The sequence below is a fragment of the Heloderma suspectum genome, chromosome 3, assembly GCF_057233095.1.
Source record: "Heloderma suspectum isolate Gila_16-S chromosome 3, 16-S_ref, whole genome shotgun sequence".
Taxonomy (NCBI): Eukaryota; Metazoa; Chordata; class Lepidosauria; order Squamata; family Helodermatidae; genus Heloderma; species Heloderma suspectum.
This window is the reverse complement of record NC_139460.1, coordinates 918,521-944,568: the sequence shown is the minus strand read 5'-3', so window position 1 is coordinate 944,568 and position 26,048 is coordinate 918,521. Positions and strand designations below refer to the sequence as shown.

General features: G+C 56.4%; 1 protein-coding gene across 9 annotated transcripts in view; it reads right to left on the bottom strand.

Moving 5' to 3' along the window:
• TRIM3 (tripartite motif containing 3) overlaps window positions 1-23,723 on the bottom strand; it is a 28,658-nt gene extending 4,935 nt beyond the window's left edge. For 4 of the 9 annotated variants that reach the window (XM_084842138.1, XM_084842140.1, XM_084842137.1 and 1 more), the window contains exons 1-9: window positions 22,542-23,401; window positions 13,237-13,480; window positions 12,689-12,840; window positions 12,411-12,591; window positions 9,186-9,909; window positions 8,718-8,821; window positions 8,457-8,624; window positions 7,397-7,565; window positions 6,195-6,265 (exon numbers count right to left, since the gene is read on the bottom strand). In XM_084842138.1, the coding sequence (XP_084698264.1) occupies window positions 6,195-6,265; window positions 7,397-7,565; window positions 8,457-8,624; window positions 8,718-8,821; window positions 9,186-9,909; window positions 12,411-12,591; window positions 12,689-12,840; window positions 13,237-13,480; window positions 22,542-22,672 (1,944 nt within the window). In that variant the 5' untranslated portion in view covers window positions 22,673-23,401. Of the gene's footprint in view, window positions 1-6,194; window positions 6,266-7,384; window positions 7,566-8,456; window positions 8,625-8,717; window positions 8,822-9,185; window positions 9,910-12,410; window positions 12,592-12,688; window positions 12,841-13,236; window positions 13,481-22,541; window positions 23,402-23,522 lie in introns of those variants that run through there. The other 5 variants (XM_084842139.1, XM_084842136.1, XM_084842142.1 and 2 more) reach the window with 3 other exon arrangements.
• Between the last annotated feature and the right edge of the window lie 2,325 nt (window positions 23,724-26,048).

Here is a 26,048-nt window from a genome sequence, read left to right as displayed (position 1 = left end):
GGCTTTGTATCTGCATTTACATTCTTTTACTTTTCGTAATCCTGCAATCGCCCTCATGGACGTACAGCCCTTCAGGCCCGATTTAGGGCTCCCGTTGCGGGACAAAACTGCCGCCCTTGCACAGGCACTCCCTCTGCCCACTTTGCCTCGGGGAAGGCCGCACAGTCAAGGCCAAGCTGTCATGCAGTCTCCAAACAAGCCCGTAGAAACTGAGCAGACTGCCTCGACGCCCCCCCCCCCCCCGAAGCATGTGCTGGAAATGGCTGTTCAGAAACGGCCTCAGAAATCGCACCTGCTGCGCCTCTGCGGGCGCTGCAATCCACTCAACGCTGCCCTCAGCCGAGTATGCAAGGCCGCCCCCATGGGCTGATCTTTGGCGCTTGCGCTGGCTAAGAGACTTCCCCAAAGCCAAGGCTTCAAAAAGGCCTGTCTTCTTTGCCTGAACTAAAGCGGAAGAAGAAGAAGACTGGTGATGAGTCTGCCACTTTATCTCAGGCCAGAGCACGCCCACCAGGCTCTCTGACTCCCGGGAAACAGTCCAGGCTTCTCAGGGCCAACAGCAGCCCTCGCCTTCAGCATCGCTGCCTCCGACTCGAGGAGAGCCACGCCCCTGGAGTCCAATGGCTTGACTCATGTCAGCGCCTTGGGCAGTGCCATCGATACCAGCTCCGCCCACTGCTCCACCAGCGTCATCTTCTCGCATCGGTGCCGGCAACTGTTCCACCTGTTCCACTAGAAACGTTGTCACCAACACGTCTGGCGAGTCTACCTCAAGCAGCAGACAGGCCTGGATGCCTCTGCATCGGAGGGCGAGATCAGGCACCTGTCACCATCCCCTCGGTCACTGCGCCCTTGTTGGAGGGACGATTATGGCCTGAGATCACCGGAATCGATCTATTCCATTGCTTCACCTTATAGGTGTCTTGCCCCTTGTTTTTACGAGCGCAGCTGCTACTGTGACAGGGCCAGATCCCCACATTATAGATGGGGTGAACATCCATCAAGAGACTCGCAATAGGAGAGATCACAAGATTGGATGGAGGAATGTGAAAAATGCTACGAGACGTGCTACTTGCAGCACTGTCCTGCCCCAGCTATATTGGAGTCAGTTGATACATAAGAACATAAGAGGAGCCCTGCCGGATCAGACCCAGGGCCCATCCAGTCCAGCATTCTGTTCACACAGTGGCCAGCCAGCCGTCAACCAGGAACCCACAAGCAGGGTGTGAGCACAACAGCACCCTCCCACCCATGTTCCCCAGCAACGGGTGTACATAGGCTCACTGCCTCTAGTAAGGAAGGTAGCATATAGCCATCAAGACTAGTAGCCGCTGACAGCCTTCTCCTCCAGGAATTTCTCCAACACCCTTTTAAAGCCATCCAAGTTGGTGGCCATCACTACATCTTGTGGTAGCGAATTCCATAATTTAACTATGTGCTGTGAAGGACTTCCTTTTATCTGTCCTAACTCTCCCACCAATCAGCTTCAGGGAATGACCCCTTTGGGTTCTAGTATTTTGAGAGAGGGAAAAAAATGCCACCAATATCCAAACGCTTGGGAGGGATGTATCACCTACAAGAATCATCCGCTCCGTACCTGTTTAAACACCTGACGCTGAATCCAATAGTCTTGGAGGCAACTCAAAGCAAGGCCCGCAGGGCTCATTCATCAACCACTCATAAAGAGCATAGATGACTAGACCTACCAAGAAGAAGGTTCTACTCATCCATGGCAATGGGTCTCAAAATATCCAGTTACCAAGCAGCAATGCCTAGATATCAGTTGCTGCTTTGTGTCAAGTTGGCGGTCTCCTGGAACATCTCCCTGAAAAGAAGAACTAGGGCACCTGCTCCAAGCAGACGCTATGAAACTGTCAAGGCAACAAATTAATAAGCCACGTCACCAGGTTGATTGTGACACAAAAGCCTTAGTCAGATCCATCACCCTATGTTGTCATGGCTGGCTCAGGTCCACAGGACTCCCACAGGAAATAAGGACCTGTATCGAGGACTTGCCTTTTGATGGACTGAACTTATTTAATGTTAAAAGCAACAACATGTTGGATTTGGTACAGAAAGCCCGGACCATGGTGCAACATATGGGTTTCTTGCCTCCATAGCCTCCTCAACAAAAGTGCTGGTACCAGAGCTCCTACACTAGGTACCAACAACAGCAGCCAGCCACATTTCACCAGCACCGATCACAACAACTGGGCTCCAGAAAATTATTCCAGCAATCAAAGCTGGGTAACTATCATCACAAACCCGACTCTAAAAGCAAGCGGTGTTTTTTACTCGACCGTCCTTCTTGTTCAACCCTCCAGTCATCTCCCCACTTTTGGTGCTTCCCTGACCTCATTCTTTCCAACCTGGCACCAGATCACAACAGACTCCTGGGTGTTCTTCAGCACACAGAAGAGCTACAGGATTGAGTTTTATGCCCTTCCTCCTCTCAGTAGTGTGAAAGTCACAGCCTTGGTTCTTCACTAGGAGGTCAAAACACTGCTTGGGGAGGGAGCCATCGTGCCCGTACCAAGGACACATCTTTGGGATAGTTTCTATTCCACAGTACCAAAAAAGGATGGCAGGCTCTAACCGATCCTAGACCTTCAAGGACTCAGTCTGTACATCTCGCCCAGGAAGTTCCGCATGGTCTCTCTGGCTTCAGTTCTGCCCCTTCTCACTCAAGGAGAACGGTTTGCCTCTATCAATGTCAAAGTCTCCACACCAGTGTTGTCTCTTGTTTTACCATCAGTCCAGACACTCACCAGTTTTAGGTACTCCCTTTCGGCCTCTCTACTGCACCAACAGTAGTTCCCAAATGCATGGCGGTGGTCTGCTCTCATCTCAGACTACAGAGGGCCAAGGTGTGCCTGTACACCGACAATCGGTTGCTGGCGGGAGCAACACGAAGTTGCCTTTTGTGGTCAACAGAGGTGACCTGCGATCTTCTACAACATTTTGGACTTTGTATCAATGTTGAAAAGTCCCATCTACAGCCAACTCAGAATCTGCAGGTTATTGGGGCGCACCTAGACTCGTGGTTAGGCAGAGTACTGACTTCAATGGCACCAGAGCTCAACTGTGGCACGGCCATCTTGGTGCTGGAAGTGCAGCTTCTGCCAGGCCTAATAGCTCGGACAACATCGGTGGTCCGATATGCCCGGTTACACATGAGACCTCTTCAAAACTGGTTCATATGCAACTTTGGTGCCAAGACACTTGCCAGACCAAGCTCCATCTCCCAAGTGACATAAAGGACTCCCTACAGCGCTGGACACTTCTAGGCAACCTGTCAGAGGGATGCCATTCCTGCAGCCCTCACCATCCTGAGTAGTGACTACGGACGCCTCATTCTCAGGATGAGGATCTCACTGTTGGGTCTTACGGTCCATGGACAGTGGTCAGCCTTGGAACTGAAGCACCATATCTGTTAAGAGCTCAGAGCGGTATGGAAAGCCCTTCAGGCATTCAAGCTGGATCTAGTTGGCAGACTAGTCCGGGTCGCATCAGACAACACAACTGTCATTGCGTACCTAAACAAAGAAGGGGGCATGAGATCGCTCTCACTCCCTGCTCTGACACTGGAAATTTTCCACTGGTGCCTACCTCGCCGGATCGGACTAGTGGCAACACATGTAGTAGGTATGGACAGTGTCTTAGTGGACCAACTCAGTCGGACTGCATCAACCTCCTATGAGTGGGAGGTAGACAGGTCAGTTATGAGGACACTGTTTCACGTTTGGGGCAAACTGCAAGTAGACCTGTTTGCCACCCAAAACAATGCAATCTCTGGCAAGTTTTGCAGCAGAGCAGACCGGGATCGAGACTCACTGGGGGACGCTTTTCTCCTCAACTGGTTGTTCAGTCGTTCAGTCGTGTCCGACTCTTCGTGACCCCATGGACCATAGCACGCCAGGCCTTCCTGTCCTGCGCTCTCTCCCGGAGCGTGCTCAAGTTCATATTCATTGCATCCGTGATGCTATCTAGCCATCTCATCCTCTGCCGTCCCCTTCTCCTTTTGCCTTCAGTCTTTCCCAGCATCAGGGTCTTTTCCAGGGAGTTTTCTCTTCGCATTAGGTGGCCAAAATATTGGAGCTTCAGCTTCAGTATCTGTCCTTCCAATGAGCACTCAGGGTTGATTTCCTTTAGGATGAACTGATTTGACCTCCTTGCAGTCCAGGGGACTCGTAAGAGTCTTCTCCAGCACCACAGTTCGAAAGCATCAATTCTTCGGCGCTCAGCCTTCCTTATAGTCCAGCTCTCACAGCCATACATTACTACTGGGAAAACCATAGCTTTGAATAGACGGACCTTTGTCGGCAAGGTGATGTCTCTGCTTCTTACTATGCTGTCTAGGTTGGCCATAGCTATCCTCCCAAGGAGCAAGCGTCTTTTAATTTCAGGGCTACAGTCACCATCTGCGGTGATCTTGGAATCCAAGAAAGTAAAATCTGTCACTGCTTCCATTTCTTCCCCTTCTATATGCCAGGAAGTGATGGGGCCAGATGCCATGATCTTCGTTTTTTTAATGTTGAGTTTCAAACCAGCTTTTGCACTCTCCTCTTTCACCCTCAACCAGAGGCTCTTGAGATCCTCTTCGCTTTCTGCCATTAGGGTGGAGTCGTCTGCATATCGGAGGTTGTTGATAATTCTCCCAGCAATCTTAATTCCGACCTTTGATTCATCCAACCCGGCATTTCTCATGATGTACTCTGCATATAAGTTAAATAAGCAGGGTGACAATATGCAGCCTTGTCGTACTCCTTTCCCAATTTTGAACCAATCGGTTGTTCCATGTCTGGTTCTGACTGTTGCTTCTTGACCCTCGTACAGGTTTCTCAGGAGACAGGTAAGGTGGTCTGGTACTCCCATCACTTTAAGAATTTGCCACAGTTTGTTGTGATCCACACAATCAAAGGCTTTAGCGTAGTCAATGAAGCAGAAATAGACGTTTTTCTGGAATTCTCTTGCTTTCTCCATGATGCAGCGAATGTTGGCGATTTGATCTCTAGTTCCTCTGCCTCTTCGAAACCCAGCTTGTACTTCCGGTAGTTCTCGGTTCACATACTGCTGAAGCCTAGCTTGTAGGATTTTGAGCATCACCTTGCTGGCATGTGAAATGAGCGCAATGGTGCGGTAGTTTGAACACTCTTTGGCGTTGCCCTTCTTTGGAATTGGAATGTAAACTGACCTTTTCCAGTCTTGTGGCCACTGTTGAGTGTTCCAGATTTGTTGGCATATTGAATGCAGCACTTTAACAGCATCATCTTTTAGGATGTAAAGGCCACTGGACTATCACGGGAGGTGGCTGGACTCGGACTGCCTGCCCCAGTCCAAGCTCATCCTACTCGTGCAATAGCGACGTCAGTCACGCTGGACAGGGGTCACCCACCCTGAACTGCGCAGTGCCGCAACCTGGGCGACACGGTCTGCTTTGCACTACAGCCTGGAGGCCAGGGCGAGAGCTGGCTGTGCCTTTGGTCGGGCCGCCCTCTCCTCTGCTGTGTAGCTGGACACCAACCCCCCTCCAGGTAAGTTAGCGTGCTGCTCACCCTGTGTGTGATGCATGGAGACCATGAAGAGGGAAGAGAGGCTGCTACCTGTCACTGCAGTTCTTTGAGTGGCCATCCATGCGTTCACACAGCCCACCCCCCGCCCCCTCTGCGGTGTCATACTCGGGAAGAGGTGGGGACCTGCTGGGGACAGGTGCACTGGGACGGTAGGGGAAGGGTTCCTGCCAAAACCCCTCAGCTATGTAAGTTCCCCAAACTGAGGCTCCGCACAGGCGCAGAGCCCATGTGCGTGAATGAACAGATGAACACTCAACGCACTACAGTTACAGGTAAGCGACCTGTCTTTATTCCCCCTCCATGGGGGGCAGGGCAGCACTGTCTGACCAGATGTGATTATCCCTCAGGAGCACCAGAGGAACAGGAAGGCAGCCACAAAAATACTTTTTTTCCCCCCTCATACACTGGCTTTTTCTCCTTTTGGCAATTTAATCTTGGAATTAACAAGCAGGCCTTTGAAGCGTGCTGAGAATCCCACTGCCCCAAGACCCTGAAATGGTGCCCCTGCCTCCACATCCACTCAGGGCAGCGTGGGATGGAGATGCTGGGCTTCACTGTATGAGCAGAGGACAAAGGGGCCGACCCACCCTCCCTCTGGGTCCCATCGGGTTCAGCCCTCACCTTCACCGAGTGGTTGTGGAAGTCGGTCACCACAATCTCATTCTTGTTGTTGACAGCGACAAAGTGGGGTCCTGAGGAAAGAAGCAGGGAGTGAGCCGCTGCCTGGCACTGTATGGCCAGGGGGCATAGCGGGGCAAATTGCAGGGGAGAGGCAGGAAAATCTCTGGCAGGGGAAGGTGAGGAGAGACCATCTCTCCTGCCAGTAACTGGAGGGATAGGAGAAGCTGCCCCACCAGGGACAGGTCTCAGGGACCCCAGACAGGCTAGAGCAAGTTTATACAATGGCCAACCACTGGAAGCCCTGGACCAAATCTAGCCCCATGAGGGGCACGGCCTTGCTCCCAACCCAGAGGTGATAGATGTGTGAACTGAGCAGCATCTGTATCAACAGGCCACTTTAGGGAATGGGATTGAGGCTTTAGACCTGCACCCCTGACTCGATTCACAAAGGGGCCCTTGAAAAGATCCGGTTGCTTAGCAGAGGTTTACACAGTTTTACTACAAGGTGAAAAAAACACCTTGATCTTCCAATGCATTTCTCTCTCTCTCATATCAACGTACCCCAATTAGGAAATAAGGCCTGCAGAGTACAAGATGCTGGCCACAGCCCTCCCCCTGCAGGCTTGCATTCTGCTCAGAAACAGCAGCCCCCAGAGGCAAGGCGTGGGGGCGGGGCGGGGGGGAGAATTGGGATCGCGGTGTGTGAAGGCACTGTTAACTGTTAGGGGGAGATTTTCAAGTAGCTGTATCTCCACTGCACCACACAGGGGCACCTTTTTATATGAGAATTATTAATCCACAGAAGAATTACAGGGATCCCTGCCGTCCTCCTGTCGAGGACAACGCGGAAACGCATCCACGGCACAAGATTAACTAAAAGAGAGGAGGGCAAGGGCAAGTTAGCAGCCACCAGCCAGAAGGGTTAGTGGCGGAGTGGGGGTACCCCGCCCCAGCAGCAACAGACAGCAAGAGGCCCACGGCCGGGCGGAGGCCTGGGCGACAGAGCAGGGCGCACAGGCAAGCCCCTTCTCCTGCGCTGACACCCCAGTCTCCCAGAGCAGGAAGCGTGCCCAACAGTGGGGTTCCGCAGCCAGGGCAGCCAGAGACAGTACTCACCAGCCCGGCCCCAGCCTGGCCCCAGCAGAAGCCAAAGGCATGCAGCAACGAGATGGAACTTGTCGGTGTATTACCATCGAGGGTACCTGCAAACTGACGCTCCGAGGTGCCGCGGCTGCCAAACTTGGTCACAAGCTTCCCATTGGACTGGAAGATGAAGACGCAGCAGGCCTTGTTGTCCACGACAATGATGTGTCCATTGCGGTCCACAGCCACACCCTTGGGGCCCATCAAGCGGCCCGCTCCAATCTTGGTCTGGGGGAACGCGCCAGGGAAGAGCCCAGCCAGGCAGGCAGGCGGGTGAAATTGGGGAGGGGCCATGCGTGCGCACCCTCCTCCCCTGCATTCGACCCCAGGTGAGACCCGGGGGGCTTCAGGACCAGGGTTCCAAGCACCACCGGCATGCCCCCCCGTTTCTCTTAATTGTTCTGCCATGATATGGGAAAAGACAGAAGAGGCAGTTGCAGGAGGGTCACGAGAGGATGCTGCCCCTGTTTACCCCCCTCCCCATGAAATTCCACGGATGACGCCGGCGAGGGCAGGACAGAAGCCTCACCAGGAGGGAGCCCAAGCGGGCCCTCGCTCAGGGGTGGCACACAGGGCTCCCCCCCCCGGAGGCCCCAGTCCACTCCCCAGCAGCACCTCCAGTTACGAAGGCCTCCTCCGCCCATGACTCCGGAGAGCCGCAGCTGCCAGCCAGATGCGCAACGCTGAGCCTGACGGGCCAAATGTCTGAGCGGCTCCACAGCAGTTTCCTGGGCTTCCAAGAGCCACCTCCACACCAGCCAGGCTGGACAAGCTACCGCCGGGTCAGGGGTTCAGCCTTCCAACCCTGCAGCTCTGGCTGGGGCTCCAAAGAGGACTCCCGCGCCAAACAGAGCAGCATCACTGGCTCACTGAGCACGCAGCCCACCCTGCCTGCTCAGGCCACCTGGGAGTGCCGGCGCAGCCAGGCCCAGGCATGACCCTGGCCAGGCGGTTCTGATGGGATGGCCGGGGGGCGGGGGAATGAGCTATTGCTCCACCCACTGCAGCACCGACAGACACCGTCTCGCTCCTGCCCCACCAATGATTCCTCAGGGCCCTGTCACTGCAGCCCCGCCACTGGGTAGGGGGAGCTCTCTCCTGCCTCCCCAGAGCCCTTACCTTGAACTTGCCCTCGGGAGAGAAGATGCTGACCCAGCGATTGTCATAGTCTGCAATTATGATGTCCCCATTGAGGTCCACAGTGACTCCTGTGGGCCGCTGCAGTTGCCCCGGGGAGCGGCCCCGCACGCCAAAGCGCAGGCGGAACTGGCCCTCGTTGGAGAAGACCTGGCAGGGAGGGAGAGCAGCGGCATGAGAGCGCGCATCAGGGGCAGCTCAGGCAGCCACAGCAGGCAGCTGGGGGGCAGCGGGGGCTCTTACCTGCACACACTGGTTGTTGCTGTCGGCCACCACGATGCGCCCACTGCCGGAGGTGGAAATGCCCTGCAGGTTGGTGAACTCGCCCTTTTCCCGACCCCGGCTTCCTGCGCAAGAGGATGCACGCTAGCAAAAAGCAGCACGGGCAAGGCTTGCTCAGCCTGAGGCCTCTCCCTGGGAACAGCCACTCCCACCACAGCCCCCAACTTTCCCTCGCCCATGCCCTTCCATCCCCATCCGTCCACGAGCTCGCAGATACACACACGCCAGCCCCTGCTTGGCCACCTCGCTCTGCACGGCACCTAGCACCTAGCTACTGGTCTCACAGCACGAGATGGCAGTCACCCCCGTGGCCCTGAGGAAAGTGGCCAATTCCAGGGGTCCCCTTCAGACACCCCGCCCCCTGCCTGCTGCTCAGTTGCACACAGCATGCACCCCACATCCCCCTGCCCCGCCGCTCCCCACACTGACCAACGCGGAAGATCAGCTCGTCCTCAATGGGGTTCTCCTTCTTCTTGCCACTGCTGTACATGCTGGAGGGGCGGCGCACTGCCTTTTGGCGGATGTGGCCGCTGCTGGGGGACTTGACACGGCGCTTGACGTCGTCAGGGGAAGGCGGCACATCAGAGGCTTTGACGGCCTTAGCACGGGAGGGGCTACCTCGGATCAGCTGCCCATAGAGGCGGATGGAGAGCAGGTGATCCCCCTCGTGGCGTGGTGTATACAGCAGCTCGTATGTGCCGTTCTTGTTGTCCAGCACCTCATGGTCCACGGCGGAGCCATCGGGTGCCGTCACCAAGGCCTGCAGGCAGGCACTCCCGCTGCGCACCAGTTCGCCGTCCTTATCCTTGGTGGTGATGGTGAGCGAGGCAGCCTGGCCCACCACAGCGTGACGGAGCCCCTCTCCCGTGGCCACCGTCTTGTGGGCAATGGCGCTGGTGGTGAGCAGCACCCCCAGGTTGAGGATGGACTTGCGCACTCCCTCCGTCTCCACCACATAGTCTGCCTGAGCATTCTCGTGGGGCTGCTCGGGGAACTCGCGGCTTGCCAGCTCGCTCAGCCGCTCGCTCATCTGCTTCTTCACCAGTAGCACCTCCGTCTCCGAGCCGTGGTCCAGCGCCTGCTCTGTGAAGCTGCAGCTGCTGAGGATGTTCTCCTGGCCTTGGCGCAGCATGTCCAGCTGGGCCTGCAGCACCTGCAGGAGAGAGAAGGCCGGCCTTGGCAGCGACCAGGTGCTCTTGGGCCAGCAGCCTGCTCAGGCCCAGCAGGCAGACCGCGTCCTCGCTGCCCCAGCCCCGCCAGCTGAGGCGGCCTCATCTGCCACCCGCAGCACCCACACAGCGATCGGGCTGCGCTGCTGCAGCACTCCCTCCCCCAACACAGGGGCTCCTTCAGCCCCACCCCTGCCCCAGAGGTTCATGCACATGGCAGCGGGAGAGTCTCGGCCCACAGACCACTGGCTTTGCAAGCTCACTGCTCAGGAAACACCCCCCCCCCCCCGCAAGATGGAGAATCTCGGACAACACAGACCGAGGTGGCCCTGCTGCTAATTCCTCAGGCAGGACCGAGAGCGGAAGAAGGGGTGGGGAGGAGTGGATGGAGCAGACCGTGCTGGGGCAGGGGAAAGGGCTGTTCCCAGAGGCACTCGGGTCTCTTGCAGAGGCACAAAGCTGCCGCCCTGTGGGACTGAGTGATGCGAGAGGAGCCTGAGCCTGCATGGCCTCAGTCACGATGGCCAGATCCACACCCAGTAATTAGTGGCACTGACTGCCCCGGAGGCCTGAGCGTCCTGCACTGTGTGGGCCAGGAGCTGCCAGGGCTGGAGATCCATGGCTGAGCCACACAGGCCACAAGGTTCAGTGAGGCCCTCGCAGGCCACAGAGTCACTGCCCACAGGAGGAGCCATCAGCCCCAAGGCATCCCAGCCAGGCCAGGCAGGGACTCTGCCACCTGGCTGCCCACGGACTTGCTCTCTGCAGGGTTTCCTGCCAGACCCAGGATCTCATGTCTCCTGCTGCCCTCTGAGGCTCTCCAGCATCCCATATTTTGCCATGCCATGCCTGGTGGCAGAAGCTCAACCAGTGACTGGGGTTGGGGGGGGCATGAAAGATAGAAGCAGCAAGAGAGAGACAGCATGAACGGAAGCGCCAGTAGCCTTGCAGAGGGGCGCGGGGGGGCAGTGCTTGACCCTACTCTGGTACAGAGGGGTGGATGGTAGGGGCCTTTCCACAAGGGTGCAAGGCCCAGGGCTGCTCCTGCCATGGAACGTCCCCATCAGCCAACTAGGATGTTGGCTCAGTCAGCAAGCAAAAGAACTCTGAAGCACCAATCCATCAGTTTAACATCTGCCCTTTGTACACTGGTAGAAAGCTAGAATCACTAAACATAGAGAATAAGCCTTCCTGAGGAAGAACCAGCATGGCTTGTGGAAAGGGAAGTCATGCCTTACCAAGCTCCTAGCAATCCCCAAGTGTCAACAAACACGTAAGTACACGCATTGTAGTGGACACTGGCTCAGTTCAGACGATCCTCCAAGCCGTGCTTTGGAGGGGCATGAATGCTGCAGACTCACTCAGCCCATCCTCCCCACTCACACGCCCTCCATCCTCTCCATTGCCTGTTTAGCGCCCCCCCGCCCCCCCGCCCAAGGCCCCTCAGTCAACGCAGGAGTCATGGAACAGGAAGAAACAGAGCAGGAATGGATGGATGGTTCTCAGAGAGGCAGGAAGTGGGGTCTCCCGACTCTGGGACCAGCGGCATCAGTAGCAGCAGTGACAATGGCAAATTCCGTGTCAGGAATTGCTGGGAAAGATGTTGGAAATGGGGACGAGCATGATGATGCCTCTATCTTGGTCTATGTCACGTTTTGATCACCACAGGTGCTACCACAGGAACTTGCAGGCGAGGCTTTAACGGCACCATCACCTTTCCTCACTCATGGAATTACACTGGGGGGATGTTCCATCAAGGAGAAAAAGACAGACGAGCTGCTCACTGCCTTCCAACTGGCAGTGCCAGGTGCTCTCTGCCTGGAAGCACCCCATACCTCAAAGAGGACAGGGCAGCACTCGAAAAGGGTACGCAGAAGAGCAGCTGAAACCATGCAGGGCTTGGAGCGCTTCCCTTGCGTGCAGGTGCAACGATGCAGCTTAGGAAAAGACGGGGACATGACGAGAGACGTTTATAACATTATGCCTGAAGACTGGGGAGAGGATTTTGCCCCTCTCTCCTCAACACGGCCAAAAGACGTGCCGGGCAACGGCTTTCAAAGGGGTCAGACAAACGCACAGAGAACACACCTGGCAGCAGCAATCAGGCATGAGAGACCAAGCAGAGGCCCCCTGAACAGAGGCAGGATGCCCTTGGATGCCACAGTGCAGATGGGCGGACACAGGTGCCTCGCCGCCATGCCGTTTGGGGTCTCCTCAGGAGGAGCTGGCCTGCCATGAGTGGGGACAGAGGGCTGTGCCTCAGCCGGGTCAGCTAAGGGATGTTGTAGGTTCTTGTATGCTTGGCTAAAAGTGGTGCCTCACTCCAGCAGCCGGCCTTTTGGGAGTCCGTGCGGGCTGGGCTAAGGAAGGTGGTGGCTGGCTGGGGCCAGATGCCTGCACCCCTGGCCCTTCCCCACTCATGGCAGGGCCTGTGTTGGGGGGACAGGTCTGCTGTGGGGGGGACAAGGGGCTGGCTCAGCTGTACCTTTTGCTTGGCCCCGCACAGGGCCTCCAGGTCCCGGACTAAAAGCCCCTTCCGCTGGTGCAGGGCCTTCTCCAGCTCGGCAAAAGTGCTTCCGATTTCAGCCACGGCATCGTTCTTGCGCTCCACCAGCTGCTGGCTGATCTCAGACACCACCCCAATGGCTGAGGCCAGCTGGGGCAGCCTGGAAGGAAGCGGAAGAGGGCAGCCTTGTCACCCCAGCCCAGCCCACACTTGCCCAGGCCCAGCCCCTCCCCTCCCCAGCCCAGGACAGCACCAACCGGCTCTTAATGGCATCCAGCTGCTGCCGCAGAGAGGCCTTGTGCTGCTCCACCACATCACGCAACGGCACCGTCACGTGTTCCCGGTGCTCGCCAGCCGTGCACTCGTGGCACATGGCCGTCTCGCAGGATTCACAGTAGTACTCCATCATCTGGGGTGGGGCAGGAGAGGAGAAGGAAGCAGTGGAGATGTGGGATCTCCCCCCCCCCCCCCCGAGGCTTGGCTTCGGCCAGCCCTGGAGCGGCTGCCAGAGACCGTCTTGCTCTCCTGAGTCACCTGGGCTGCCTTGGGAAAGGGCCGCAGCCCAGCAGCACAGCTCCTGCTTTGCACATGGATGGCCAGTGGCCGGCGTCTCCGGTTGGAGAAAGAGGATCCAGCGGCAGCAGGTGACGGGGAAGTGCCGCCGCCACCACAGAGCCTGGCATGAGGCCGTTTCCTGCACTGCTGTCGGGCGGGGATTCCAGGCCACAAGGCCTCAGGCCAGGCCGGAACCGCGGTGCCCGTTCCGAGCACTCCCCTGCCAGCGGAGCACAAGCAGAGCGCCTACCTTCCCCTCGTGGTTGGGGCAGGAGAGCGGCTGGCCCGGCACGGCGCTGGCCGAGTCCAGCATGGCGGCAGCGGCGTCCTCGTGGCTGGCCGTGTCGGGCTGGCGCTGCAGCACCTCCATGAGGTTGGTGATGAAGAAGTTGTTCTGCAGAGCGGCCACGCCCTTCTCTGGGAGGATGGAGGTCTGGCGGCAGACGGGGCAGGACAGGGTCAGGCTCTGGGGCGGGATATAATTCTGGAGACACCTGGGGCAGAGCAGGCAAGACGAGACGGGGGTCAGCTGGCCTAGCGCCCCTTGCAGAGGAGGGGGGAGCCTTGCAGGAGGCTGGGAGGGGCCAAGACAAAGCCGGGGGAAGCAGGCAGGCCTGGCAGGAAATAGGTGGCAGCAGAGCAGGGGCAGCCCTGCTGGGGGGCGGGGGATGGACGGCAGGCCTGGAGGCGAGGCAGCCCTGGAGCTGGGTGCAGAAAGACCAAGGGGTTGGTGTGCGCCCGAGGACTACAGTTGTTCAGAGGTGGGAGGGGCCTTTCAAAGCCAGCGGGGGCATCCCTGCCTGCCCTCACTGCAGGAGCACCCCTGAAGGTCAGCCACCCAGAGCCACCCTGTCCTGGCATCCCCGACAGCACCCTGGGGGCCATCCTCCTGCAAGCCCCCAAGGGCGCCTGCCTCTTCTCCCTCCTCCTGGCTGGCTGCAGGAGGGGCCTCGGGGGCACTGGCTCAGAGCCCGCCCCCCAGCCGAGCCGGGATGCGCGTCGCCTGCATCTTCCGTGCCGACTGAGCCCCACCCCCACCCCCACCCCCACCCCCACCCCGCCTTGGCTCTGGCACTGCAGGCGCTGCTGTTCCACTGGGCAGCTCCCTCCAGCACAAGGCAGCCCAGCCCCATCCTGACCCACCAGGCCGGCCAGCCGCCCAGGGCCTTGGGCTTGGGGCTTCGGTCGCCGCCTGGGCAGCCTGGGGCTGTCTCACAGCAGCATCAGACACCGCTCCGTGGCCTCTCTTTCAGGCCTGAAGGCAAGGCGCACCAACCGGCCCGGCTGCTCCTCTTCGTCCACACAGGCCCCTCCCCTCCCCACCTCGCCGCTGCAGCATCGCCTCCAGTGAGGCTGCTGCTGTGGCTGCAGAGGCAGGTCGCTCTCCAGGGGACCAGACCATCTGCAAGGTCATCCTGCACCCAGCAGAAGACCGGAGCATGGAATCCGGTGCCAGCCAGACATCTCAGCACAGTGCTGGAAGGCAGCCAGCCCCTGGCCGGCCGGCCAGCCCAAGCCACGTGCTCCCGAAGCACGCCTGCTCCCTTTCCTCCGCTCAGACTTGCCATCTGCACCTTCCCAAAGGCTCTGGGCACAGAACCACCCAAAGCCCCTGCAAGCAAGAGCGCCGGGCCCCAGACCAGCCCGCTCAAAGGCCTCCACGTGTCCCACATCTGTGGGGCCGCCTGCCCCTGGCCCCTCTAAAGGCTGGGGCTGGGGGGGGAACTGAACAGGGGGCACCTGCTACAAAGCGGGGGAGGGAGACAGCCCCCCCCCCCCCGACACCAGGTCCTGGCCAGGGAGTCCATCCACCGCAGTATATGCAAGCTGAGGAAAGTCACTGGAGCCCAGACTCAGGCCCCCTCCAGGGCAGAATTGTAATACAGGCATTTTGTAACCATTACTGAGCTAATGCTTGTAAAACCTTCTCAAAGGGCACTGCAAGGGCTAACCATTATGACGCCATCCCTCCCCAAAGCCCTTGATGACACAAAAAACATAAGAGCCGTGCTGGATCAGACCAAAGCACACACGCTCGCCTTGACCTCTGCTCAAGAGAACCCATGAGTAAATCACACACACACACCACACAGAATTAAAAGGAAGGGAACTGTCAGCATACCCATTCAGGGCTTCATTGGCCTGTCTAACTCAGGGCTTTTTCAGTGGTGGCCCCCCAGCTCTGGAATTCTCTCTCAAGGGAAGACGGCCATAGGATATGTGGTTTTCTGGGAACTGACCTTGGAGCCTGCATTCCAAGGTCGGTTCCCAGAGAACAGACCTCCCTCCACTTCCGCGCTGCCTCGGAGGCAGTGCAGAACAGACCATCCTCTGCGCTCGCATGAGGAGCGCAGAGGGGCCGGAAAGGGGCGTGGCTGGGGGCATTCTGGGGTGGGGAGAGCGCAACTGCCTGTACGACACACCCAGTGTGTCGTACAGCAGCCCCCTTCCCCACTTGGTCCTCCTGCGGCTACACAGCTGCAATCGGCTGTCTGGCCTACAAAGCAGGGCAGGAGACGCGCGGTGGGAACGATCCCCTCCATGCTTCTCCTGCCCTGCTTTGGATGGGCGGTCACCTCCAAGTTCAGAGGCAGCCACCTATCTAGAAAGCGTTTTAAAAGCATTTTTAAACATTTTAGTAGTTTGTGTTTTATTATTTTAGTCCCCGCAATCTGGTTTTACCTTCCGATACTTTATTCTATAGTGCGTTGACACATTTATTTGTTTTATGTTGATTTTACTGCAATTTTATTCAACTAGAGAAATTTATTTTATGAGGTGTTTAATTCTTTTAATTAATCATCACCATCATCATGTTCTCATTTTGGTAGCTCTTCCCCAAATCTTTTCCACTTTGTAAACACACCCTCCGCTATCTGAGAAGGACGTATGCATGCACAGGTACACAGAGACACAGAGAGAGAGAAGGCGCTGAGGCCCCAGTGTGCCTACATGTTCGGAAGATGAACTCCACACATACCGCCGCCCTTGATCCAGACCCTTCCTGGCAGGTGGCCCTGCTGTCACTCCCCACACCGGTCCAGGAAGGAGTTCCACCCATGCAGTTTGGCTTCCTGGCCTGTTTGCACACTGTGAAAGTGACAGCTGGTTCCTTAGGGCATCTGTTGCTTGTGCGGTCTGCAACTCATGCTGGCAGAAGTCTTTGCACATACTTTGAACAGATAAAGAAGATCCCTGCTAAAATAGCCACTGGCTGAATTGGGACCCCCTCGCTGCTCCTCTGCACAAAGCTGTTAGGCAGTCTTCTAGACTCGAAGACTCAGCTCCCAAGAAGCATGCACAATGACCTGCAAACAAGGGTCCCTGCCCAGCCACAACGCAACAATCCGACTGGCACTTCCAGGGCTAGTGAGAGCATGGCTGCCACTCTCGTGGCGAATGCCAGGCAAGCAGGCCTTGCTGTGCAAAGCGGCATGGCCGCTGGCAGTCTCCGTTCAGCTCAAGCGGTGTCGCTCTCGGCTCTTCCTAGCTCGATGCCTGTAAATGACTCAAGGGTGTCTACCAGGAGGTGTAGAGGAAGCTCCCTGGAATTCCTTTGTTCCCATGGATAAAGGCGCTTGATTGAGCACAACAGCTCTGAATCTAGATGGCCTGAGCAAGCTCTCAGTGTCAGGTGAGGACATGCCAATTAAAGCCTGCCTGGCATCACTAGCCACTGAACCAAATGGCTGAGCAAAGGCCTGTCACTGAATGGGGGAATCTTTAAGACAGCAGCCACAGGGTTGACATTCTGCATCAGTGCCATTGGAGTGGGGGGATCACTGGTAAAAATGTTGAGGATACATTCTCTGAAAGAACTCAAGAGGTCAAAGAGGGGAAATAACTAGGAGTGAGACCTGATGTGATACAGCAGCAAAATAGGCCAACACCATTAATTTGGTGGATTTAAGAGCAAACCAGGCACAGCACTGTCCCGCAGCTTCTGCAGCATGCAAACTCAGAAGGTTAAGTGGGGTGGCACAGAAGCAGTGAGAGGGACACAATCCAGAGGAGGCTGGAAGAACGGAGACAGCCAGTCTTTCTAGCTTCCCCAAACCAAGATTCAAAGGCTGGTATATGGAAGCAGCTTTGTGGGAGAAGGGATGGCAGGCATCAGAAGATGGGGGGTGGGATGTTACAAATTTTGAGAGATCATATAGCAAAGGCCTCTTGTACAGATAGTTTGCAAAAAGGGCTTGGAACAGGGGTGGGCGACATGTAGCTGCCCAGATGTTTTGGCCCACAACTCCCCTCACCATGAGCCGTATGTGGGAACAACTGATACCGCCAAGCAGAGCTATGAAGAGATCACGTCAGACTTTGAAGCTTTGGGAAGGAAACGCAAGAACTTTGGGGCCCAGATAGTTTTCTCATCCATCCTTCCAGTAGTTAGAAGAAGGATAGAGAGCTTCGGCTATTGGGCAGTATAGAAATGAAATAAATGAAATAAATAAAAATAAAATAGAAAGGGAATGAAAAATACTCGGGTGAATGACTGGCTACGAAGGTGGTGCCGACAAGAGAGATTTGGATTCTGGGACCACGGGCTATACTTCCTGGAAGATGGGCTGTTGGCAAGGGATGGGTTGCACCTCACAAAGGCTGGGAAGAATGTGTTTGGCCACAGCACGAAGAACTTCATCAGGAGGGCTTTAAACTGAATCCTACAGGGAAGGAAGACGTAAAATTGGGGGTAACAGTGGATGTAGGCGCATGCACTGCAACGCAGAGAACAGCTCTGATAGCACCCAATAATAGTCTTCAGACACATGTAGGAAGAAAGCCAGACTATGAAGCATATGGTCTTCGATGTCTATATACTAATGCCCAGAGTATGGGAAACAAACAGAACGAACTTGAACTCTTAATACAAGAGGGAAATTATGACTTGATAGATATAACTGAGACTTGGTGGGATGACTCTCATGACTGGAATACAGCAATGGAAGGATATAACTTGTTCAAAAAGAACAGGAGGAACAGAAAGGGAGGTGGGGTTGCACTGCATGTGAAAAATACATATCTCTGCACAGAAATACAGGAGCATGTGCTTGGTAGCCCCATCGAGAGCATCTGGGTTGAAATAAATGGAGCAAAGAATAAAAGGAACCTGGTGGTCGGAGTCTACTACCGGCCACCCAATCAAGGAGAAGACGAGGATGAAACTTTTGAAAAGCAAATAGCCAATGTTTTAAGGAAGCATGATGTAGTAGTCATGGGGGACTTCAATTTCCCCGATATTTGTTGGGAGACGAATTCTGCAAAACATGGCCCCTCCAGGAAATGCCTGACTTGTGTGGCGGATAACTTCCTCCTACAGAAAGGAGAGGAAGGAACTAGAGGATCGGCTATCCTTGACTTGAACCTAACCAACAGAGATGACTTAGTGGATAAAGTCGCAGTTACAGGAACTCTGGGGGAAAGCAACCATGTTGTACTTGAGTTCTTGGTTCTAAGGGAAGCCAAAGCTGAGTGTAGTCAAACGCGTACCCTGGATTTTAGGAAAGCTGATTTTCATAAACTCAGAACAATGATCAGTAAGGTCCCATGGCAAGCAACGCTAACGAGAAAAGGAGTCCAAGATGGGTGTGATTGTGCCTTGAGAAAGGAAATTCTCAAGGCACAATCACAAACCATTCCAACAAGAAGAAAAGGTGGAAGACGACAGAAGAAGCCAATGTGGCTTCACAAAAAGCTTAGGGATGACCTAAAAACAAAAGAGGACACATATAGGAAGTGGAAAGAAGGCCAAGCAACAAAGGAAGAGTACAGGCAGGTAGCACAGAATTGCAGGGATGGCGTCAGGAAGGCTAAAGCTGAGAACGAGCTGAGGTTAGCGAGGGATGCTAAAATCCACAAAAAGGCTTTCTTCAGTTACGTGCATAGAAAAAGGCAGAGGAAAGAAATGGTGGTTCAGCTATTAAATAAGGATGGCAAAACGATAACAGATGACAAAGAAAAGGCAGAGGTGCTCAATTCCTACTTTGGCTCAGTCTTCTCCCAAAAGAGGGTCTATGACCCCCCTGGCAAAGGCAAAGTACAGGCTGAAGGGGCAGGATTGCAGCTTGAGATCGATAGGCATTTGGTCAAGGAACACCTAATGACTCTGAATGAGTTCAAATCCCCAGGGCCAGATGAACTGCATCCTAGAGTAATAAAGGAACTGGCAGAAGAACTCTCAGAACCGCTGTCTATTCTCTCTGAGAAATCATGGAGGACGGGGGAAGTGCCAGATGACTGGAGGAGGGCTAACGTTGTCCCTATCTTCAAAAAGGGCAAAAAGGAGGAACCTGGGAACTACAGACCAGTCAGTCTGACATCAATCCCTGGGAAAATTCTGGAGCAGATGATAAAGGAATCCTCCTGGAAGCACCTTGACAACAATGCTGTGACTACTCAAAGCCAACATGGATTTGTCAAAAACAAGTCCTGCCAGACAAATCTGATCATCTCATTTTTTGATCAAGTCACCTCCCTTGTAGACCATGGGAATGCTGTAGACATCATATACCTCAACTTCAGCAAAGCTTTTGACAAAGTGCCCCATGATATCCTGATGAGCAAACTAGTTCAAAGTGGGCTAGATGCAATGATCCGGTGGATCCACAGTTGGCTACAGAATCGGACTCAAAGAGTGGTTATCAACAGGACCTTCTCAAACTGGGGAGAAGTAACGAGTGGGGTACCGCAGGGCTCAAGTCCGGGGCCCAGTGCTCTTTAACATTTGTATTAATGACTTGGAGGAGGAGGTGCAGGGAATGCTGATCAAATTTGCAGATGACACCAAATGGGGCGGGGTAGCTAATCCTTTGGAAGACAGAAAGAGAATTCAAAGTGATCTGGATAGACTGGAGCGCTGGGCAGAAAACAACAGAATGACATTTAATAGGGATAAATGCCAAGTTCTGCACCTAGGAGAAAGAAACCAAATGCACAGTTACATGATGGGGGATATGTGGCTCAACCACAATACAAGCAAGAAGGATCTTGGAATTGTTGTCAGTCACAAGCTGAAGATGAGCCAACAATGTGATGTGGCTGTAAAAAAGGCAAATGCTATTTTGGGCTGCATTAATAGAACCATAGCTTCCAAATCCCAGGAAGGACTCGTTCCCCTCTACTCAGCACTGGTTAGGCCTCATCTGGAGTACTGTGTCCAGTTCTGGGCACCACACTTGAAGAAGGATGCAGACAAACTGGAGAGGGTTCAAAGGAGGGCAACAAAGATGATCAGGGGACAGGAAACAAAGCCCTATGAAGAGAGACTGAAAGAACTGGGCATGTTTAGCCTAGAAAAGAGAAGACTGAGGGGAGATAGGATAGCGCTCTTCAAGTACTTGAAAGGTTGTCACAGAGAAGAAGGCCAGGATCTCTTCTCGATCCTCCCAGAGTGCAGGACACGGAATCATGGGCTTAAGTGACAGGAAGCCAGATTTTGGCTGAACATCAGGAAAAACTTCCTGACTGTTAGGGCAATACGACAATGGAACCAATTACCTGGGGAGGTGGTGGGCTCTCCCACACTGGAGGCCTTCAAGACGAGGCTGGACAGCCATCTGTCAGGGATGCTCTGACTTGGATTCCTGCATTGAGCAGGGGGCTGGACTCAATGGCCTTGTAGGCCCCTTCCAACCCTACTATTCTATGATTCTATGACTAGGGCTGATGGGAGTGTTTGCCTTTCTTTTATTTAATAGATTTACATCTCTCTTACCATATTGAAATATCTCTGTTGTAGGCCAAAACATCTGGAGGGCCACAAGTTGTCCAGCCCTGGCTTAGACACATGCATGGAAAGCAGGCCTGTCACTGGCCATGAGGGGACACTGGCCAGATGCTGTGGAGAAATGGCCGGGGGGGTCCTCTCCCTCACCCCCCCACACACACTTGTGAGCTTCCTGGGAAAGTGGGGGAGACCACCACTGAAAACAGAAAGAGGGTTGCACCTGGCAAGGCACTGGTTTTTTGGATGGACGAGGGCAAGCGCACTGGCCCTTAATCCAGACAAGAGGAAGGCGCTGCGGGGAAAGGCCTGTCGGTTTGGACAGAGGCATCAGGCCAGTCCCAGGCGGAGCGGCACTCCCGCTGGCAGCCCAAGATTGCAGCTGGGGGCCCCCCGGGCTCAGCCCTATCGGGGTCAACACTGCCTCGGGGTGCCTGTGTTGGCATTCCAGCTGCAACCCTACCTGGGAACAGAGGGCCTCACCTCAGTTACTCCTGCCCTGCTTACATCAAGACTGGACTACTGCCATGGCCTCCATGTGGGGCTGGCTTTAGAGATGGCCTGCAAGCTTCAGCTAGCGCAGAACGTCGCTGCCTGGGGGCTTGCAGGAGCTCATCATTTGGATCACATCACGCCAATGCTGTATCAGCTGCACTGGCTGTGTAATTGCTTCCGAGTCCAGCTCAAGGTGCTGATGTTGACTTTTCAAGCCCTTAATGCAGAGGTGGGCAACTTGTGACCCTCCAGATGTTTTGGCCTACAACTCAGCCCTAGGCAGCATAACCAGTGGCAAGGGATGATGGAAGTTCTAGACCAAAACATCGGGAGGGCCACCAATTGCCGCCGCCACCACCCTGCAAAAACAACCACCAGGTTTAGTCAGATTGGCAGGCACAAGAGGCAGGGCCTTCACAGCAGTGACCCCATTTTTATGGAAATCCTCCTCTCAAGAGGTACATTTGGCTCCCTACTTGTTTTCTTGGGGTGGGGGGGCTTTTTAAATTCAATCTACCTTTAGTTTAAAAGAAGAAGCGTAGACTGGATTTTATACATTTTTGTGCGCGATAAATCATTTTTAAAGTTTGCTGTTGGGATTGGTGGTTTCTAGAGTTTAATACTGCTTTCTTACTTTTAATAGCTTAGACGTCTATGTTATTTTAGCATATTGTTTATACTGACCATACGCCACCTTAGGAAAACGTCACATTTTGAAAAACCGCATTGGAATCCTTGAAAGAAATAAATTTTGGTGACATTCCTCTTGTATTACATTTCGATCCCACTCACTGCCAAGACTCATCTTACAACGAAGCGAGAACCACCGCCGCTAACTTAAAATACATTCAACAACACTGCCAAGATCTGTGAACCATGAACAGGCCTTAAGAGGGAGGCAACACAGGCAAAGGTCAAGCTACTTCTGCAAGCAACAGAAGCCCTGCAGATGGCAGCTCCAAACGCAGAACTGCACAACTTCTGGGGGGCCCTGGAAGTCTCTGGAATCCTCTGTTGGTCTCCGGATTGCTGGATGCTGGGCAGAGAACCTGCAAGGGGCTCCAGCACCCAGCTGAGGGAGGCGTGCAGCTGTGCTGCTACCTCCCCCCTCCCACACCTCGCACATCCGATGCCCCAGAACCCCCCCCCCCCCGCCGCCACCCCAGCTCCTCGCGTTAAACAAAACTAAAACTGAAGCGGCTGCTGCGGTGGCTCTCGGGCTGGGCAGAGCAAAGGGCATCACGTTGGCGCGCAGGGGCTTGGCTTGGGCACAGGCCACTCCCGAGGGCCTCCTCTGGGCCAGGCAGAGGCGGCAGCGAGGGAGGAGGGGGTCTCACCTCTCACAGAAGGTGTGGAGACACGGCAGCACCTTCGGGTTGTGGTAGCGGTCCAGGCAGATGCTGCACACCAGGAACTGCTTGTCGATCTGCCGCACCACAGGGCTGGAGCTGGACTCCCGCTTGGCCATGGCGGTGCCGGGGAGCCGCCTCTCCTGCGGGCCTGCCGAGGGGAGAGGGGCGACCCACAGCTCAGGAGGCACTGGGGCACCAGGAGGCCGCCCAGCCCGCCGCCCCGCGCCCTGACGTCCAGGGGAAGCAAAGGCGGGGCAAGAGCAGCGCCCCTCCCCCTGCCCTGCGGGGCCAGGGCACGAGTGAAGCCCCGCCGCAGCGGGTGCCCATCCGCCCCCTCCGAGCACCTCGGCCTCGACCCGGCCGAGCACAGGGGAAGCGAGTCCCGGGCTCCGCCGGCGCCGAGAAGACGCCGGGGCCGCGCGGGGCTTCGCCCGCCAGCCCACGACAGCCGCGCCCGCGGGCGGGAGGGGCGCCTGCCTGCTCGCTCTCGCGCCGGGGCTCCGGAGCAAGCGGCGCGAGGCGCCCGCGCCGCCGGGGCCAGCAGCCCGCCCGGGCCCGGCGCTCGCGGGCGGTCTCCGCGCTGCGCGCGCCCCGCGGGCCCGGCTCTCGGGGCCGCCGCCGCCCGCCGCCCCTTCCGGGTCTGGCCGCGCGGGCCGGGCGCCGGGGACGGCTCCTCCCCTTCCCCGGGAAGGGGGCCAGGGCGGCCGGCGGGCCGGGCGGCTGGGCCCGGGCGGAGCGGCGAAGGCGGCGGCCCGGGCGCGGCTCCGGCCCCGCCCCGACGGAGAGCCCGCCGAGCGCCGGCGGGCGAGGCGGCCCGCGCCCTGGAAGCGGCCTCGCGCGGCGGGCGGGCGGGCGGGGGGGCCCCGCGGGGCCGCCTCCCCGCCCCTCCCGCGGAGCCCGGCCGGCCAGGCGGAGGCGGAGGCGCCCGCGCAGGGGGCGGCCGAGGCAGGCCGCGCCCGCACTCACCGGAACTGCTGGCGGGGCTCAGCGGGGGCTGCTGCCGCGGGCGGCGGGGGCTGCTGCCGCCGCTGCCGGAGCCCGCATCGCCCTCGGATGCCCGGGAGGCCGGATGCTGCGCGGCGGCGGCTCGGGATCGCGCTGGGCTGGGCTGCGCGGCTCACCGCATCCTCCCAGCCGCCGGGGCCGGAGCGTACCACTTCAGGCGCCGGAGGGGGGCGCAGCCGGGTTTCCCGCCCGCAGCCCTTCGGCGGGAGCGCGGGCGCCCTGCCTTCTGCCGCACGCGCGCCCGCCCCTCCGCCGAAGGCCAGGCCGGCCCGGCCCGGCCCCGGTGCACGCGGGCCGCCCGCTCCGCCCCCCCCCCGTCGCCGCAATGGTCGCGCCCGCCGAGCCCGCTCCGGGATGCAGCAGCTGCGGCTCCTCCGCAGTGCCCGAGCGCGGGCGGCGCCCCGGCCCGTTCCCCGCCCCGGGAGGCAAGCAGCCCGCAGGCGGGGGCGGCCCATCCCGCTCGGGTGAAGCGGGAGCGGCGTGACCGGCGGTTGCCGTGGGAACTGCATCTGGGCAGAGGGCGCCTCGCAGGATGCTGCAGGGCGGGATGGGCGAGGGGTTTTCGGCACCGGTGCCCTCCCGCCGCCCCCAATCCTGTAAAGAAGTCAAGGCGCGCCCTGTGGAATTCATGGCCACAGGCGGCTGAGGCGGACTCTGCCCCAAGGGCCTTGGAAAGGAGCTGCATAGAGACACTTTTTTAAGCCTGGAGAGCAGCCTGGCGTGAAGGCCCCCGCCCTCTCCCCTTGAATGGTCGCCACCCCATCAGCACTGATGGTCCAGATGTTCTGCTCTTATTTATTTATTATTGCATTTATACCCCGCCTTTTTTCCTCTTGCAAGGAACCCAAGGCGGCTTACATTATCCTCTTCCTCTCCATTTTATCCTCACAACAACAACCCTGTGAGGTAGGTTGGGCTGAGAGTCTGTGACTGGCCCAAAGTCACCCAGTGAGCTTCCATGGCCGAGTGGGGACTAGAACCTGGATCTCCCGGCTCTCAGTCCAACACTCTAGCCACTACACCACACTGGCTCTCTTGTACGGGATGTCTCCATTCAGCCCTCATGGCTGCTCATGGCCATCTCGAGCAGGGATCCCTCTCATTCCCTTTCAAGTCCATCCAAGCCAGGGGCCATTTCCTGCACCCCTGTGCCAACAGCATCTTGGGCAGAGGGAGGGAGGAGGCCTCAGTGGCCTGTCCTGAAGCTCCTGCAGGTCAAAGCCACTTGGGTGAGCAGCAAGGGGCTGCGGAAGAGCCCTGATGCCCAATGAGACCAAGACCTCTCTGGCCCAGCATCCCTGCCCCAAAGACAGCCAGGTCCCTCTGGAAGCCCACCTCAGGGCATGGGGGAAATACACCCCTCCTGCCACTGTTCCCCAGCAAGGACTGGCACACAGAGCCAAGGCATATGCCTTTGATCCTGGAGATAGCCCTCAAGACTAAGAATAGCCATTGATGGGCTGATCCTCCATTAACGTCATATGAGGGGCGGCTATTTCATAAAATCACAGAATAGTAGGGTTGAGAGGGGCCTGTAAGACCATCGAGTCCAACCCCCTGCTCAATGCAGGAATCCAAGTCAGAGCATCCCTGACAGATGGCTGTCCAGCCTCGTCTTGAACGCCTCCAGTGTGGGAGAGCCCACCACCTCCCTCGGGAATTGGTTCCATTGTCGTATTGCTCTTACAGTCAGGATGTTTTTCCTGATGTTCAGCCGGAATCTGGCTTCCTGTCACTTAAGCCCATTATTCCATGTCTTGCACTCTGGGATGATCGAGAAGAGATGCTGGCCTTCCTCTCTGGGACAACTTCTGTGACAAACTCCGGTCTGACAGGCCCCTCCCAACCCAACCTGGAGAGTGCTGTCCTGTCTCCCCTCAGTCTTCTCAAGGCGAAACATGCCCAGTTCTTTCAGTCTCTCTTCATAGGGCCTTGTTTCCAGTCCCCTGATCATCTTTGTTGCCCTCCTCTGAAACCTCTCCAGTTTGTCTGCATCCTTCTTAAAGTGTGGTGCCCAGAACTGGCCACAGTACTCAAGATGAGGCCTAATCGGTGCTGAGTAGAGGGAAAGTAGTACTTCCCATGATTTGGAAGCTATACTTCTATTAATGCAGCCCAAATTAGCATTTGCCTTTTTTGCAGCCACATCACATTGTTGGCTCATCTTCAACAATCTCAGCTTGTGATCTACAATTCCAAGATCCTTCTCGCTTGTAGCATTGTTGAGCCATGTATCCCCCATCTTGTAACTGTGCATTTGGTTTCTTTTTCCTAGGTGCAGAACTTGGCATTTATCCCTATTAAATGTCATTCTGTTGTTTTCTGTTCAGCGCTCCAGTCTATCCAGATCACTTTGAATTTTGTTTCTGTCTTCCAAAGTATTAGCTATCCCGCCCAATTTTGTGTCATCTGCACATTTGATCAGCATTCCCTGCACCTCCTCCTCCAAGTCATTAATAAAAATGTTGAAGAGCACTGGGCCCAGGA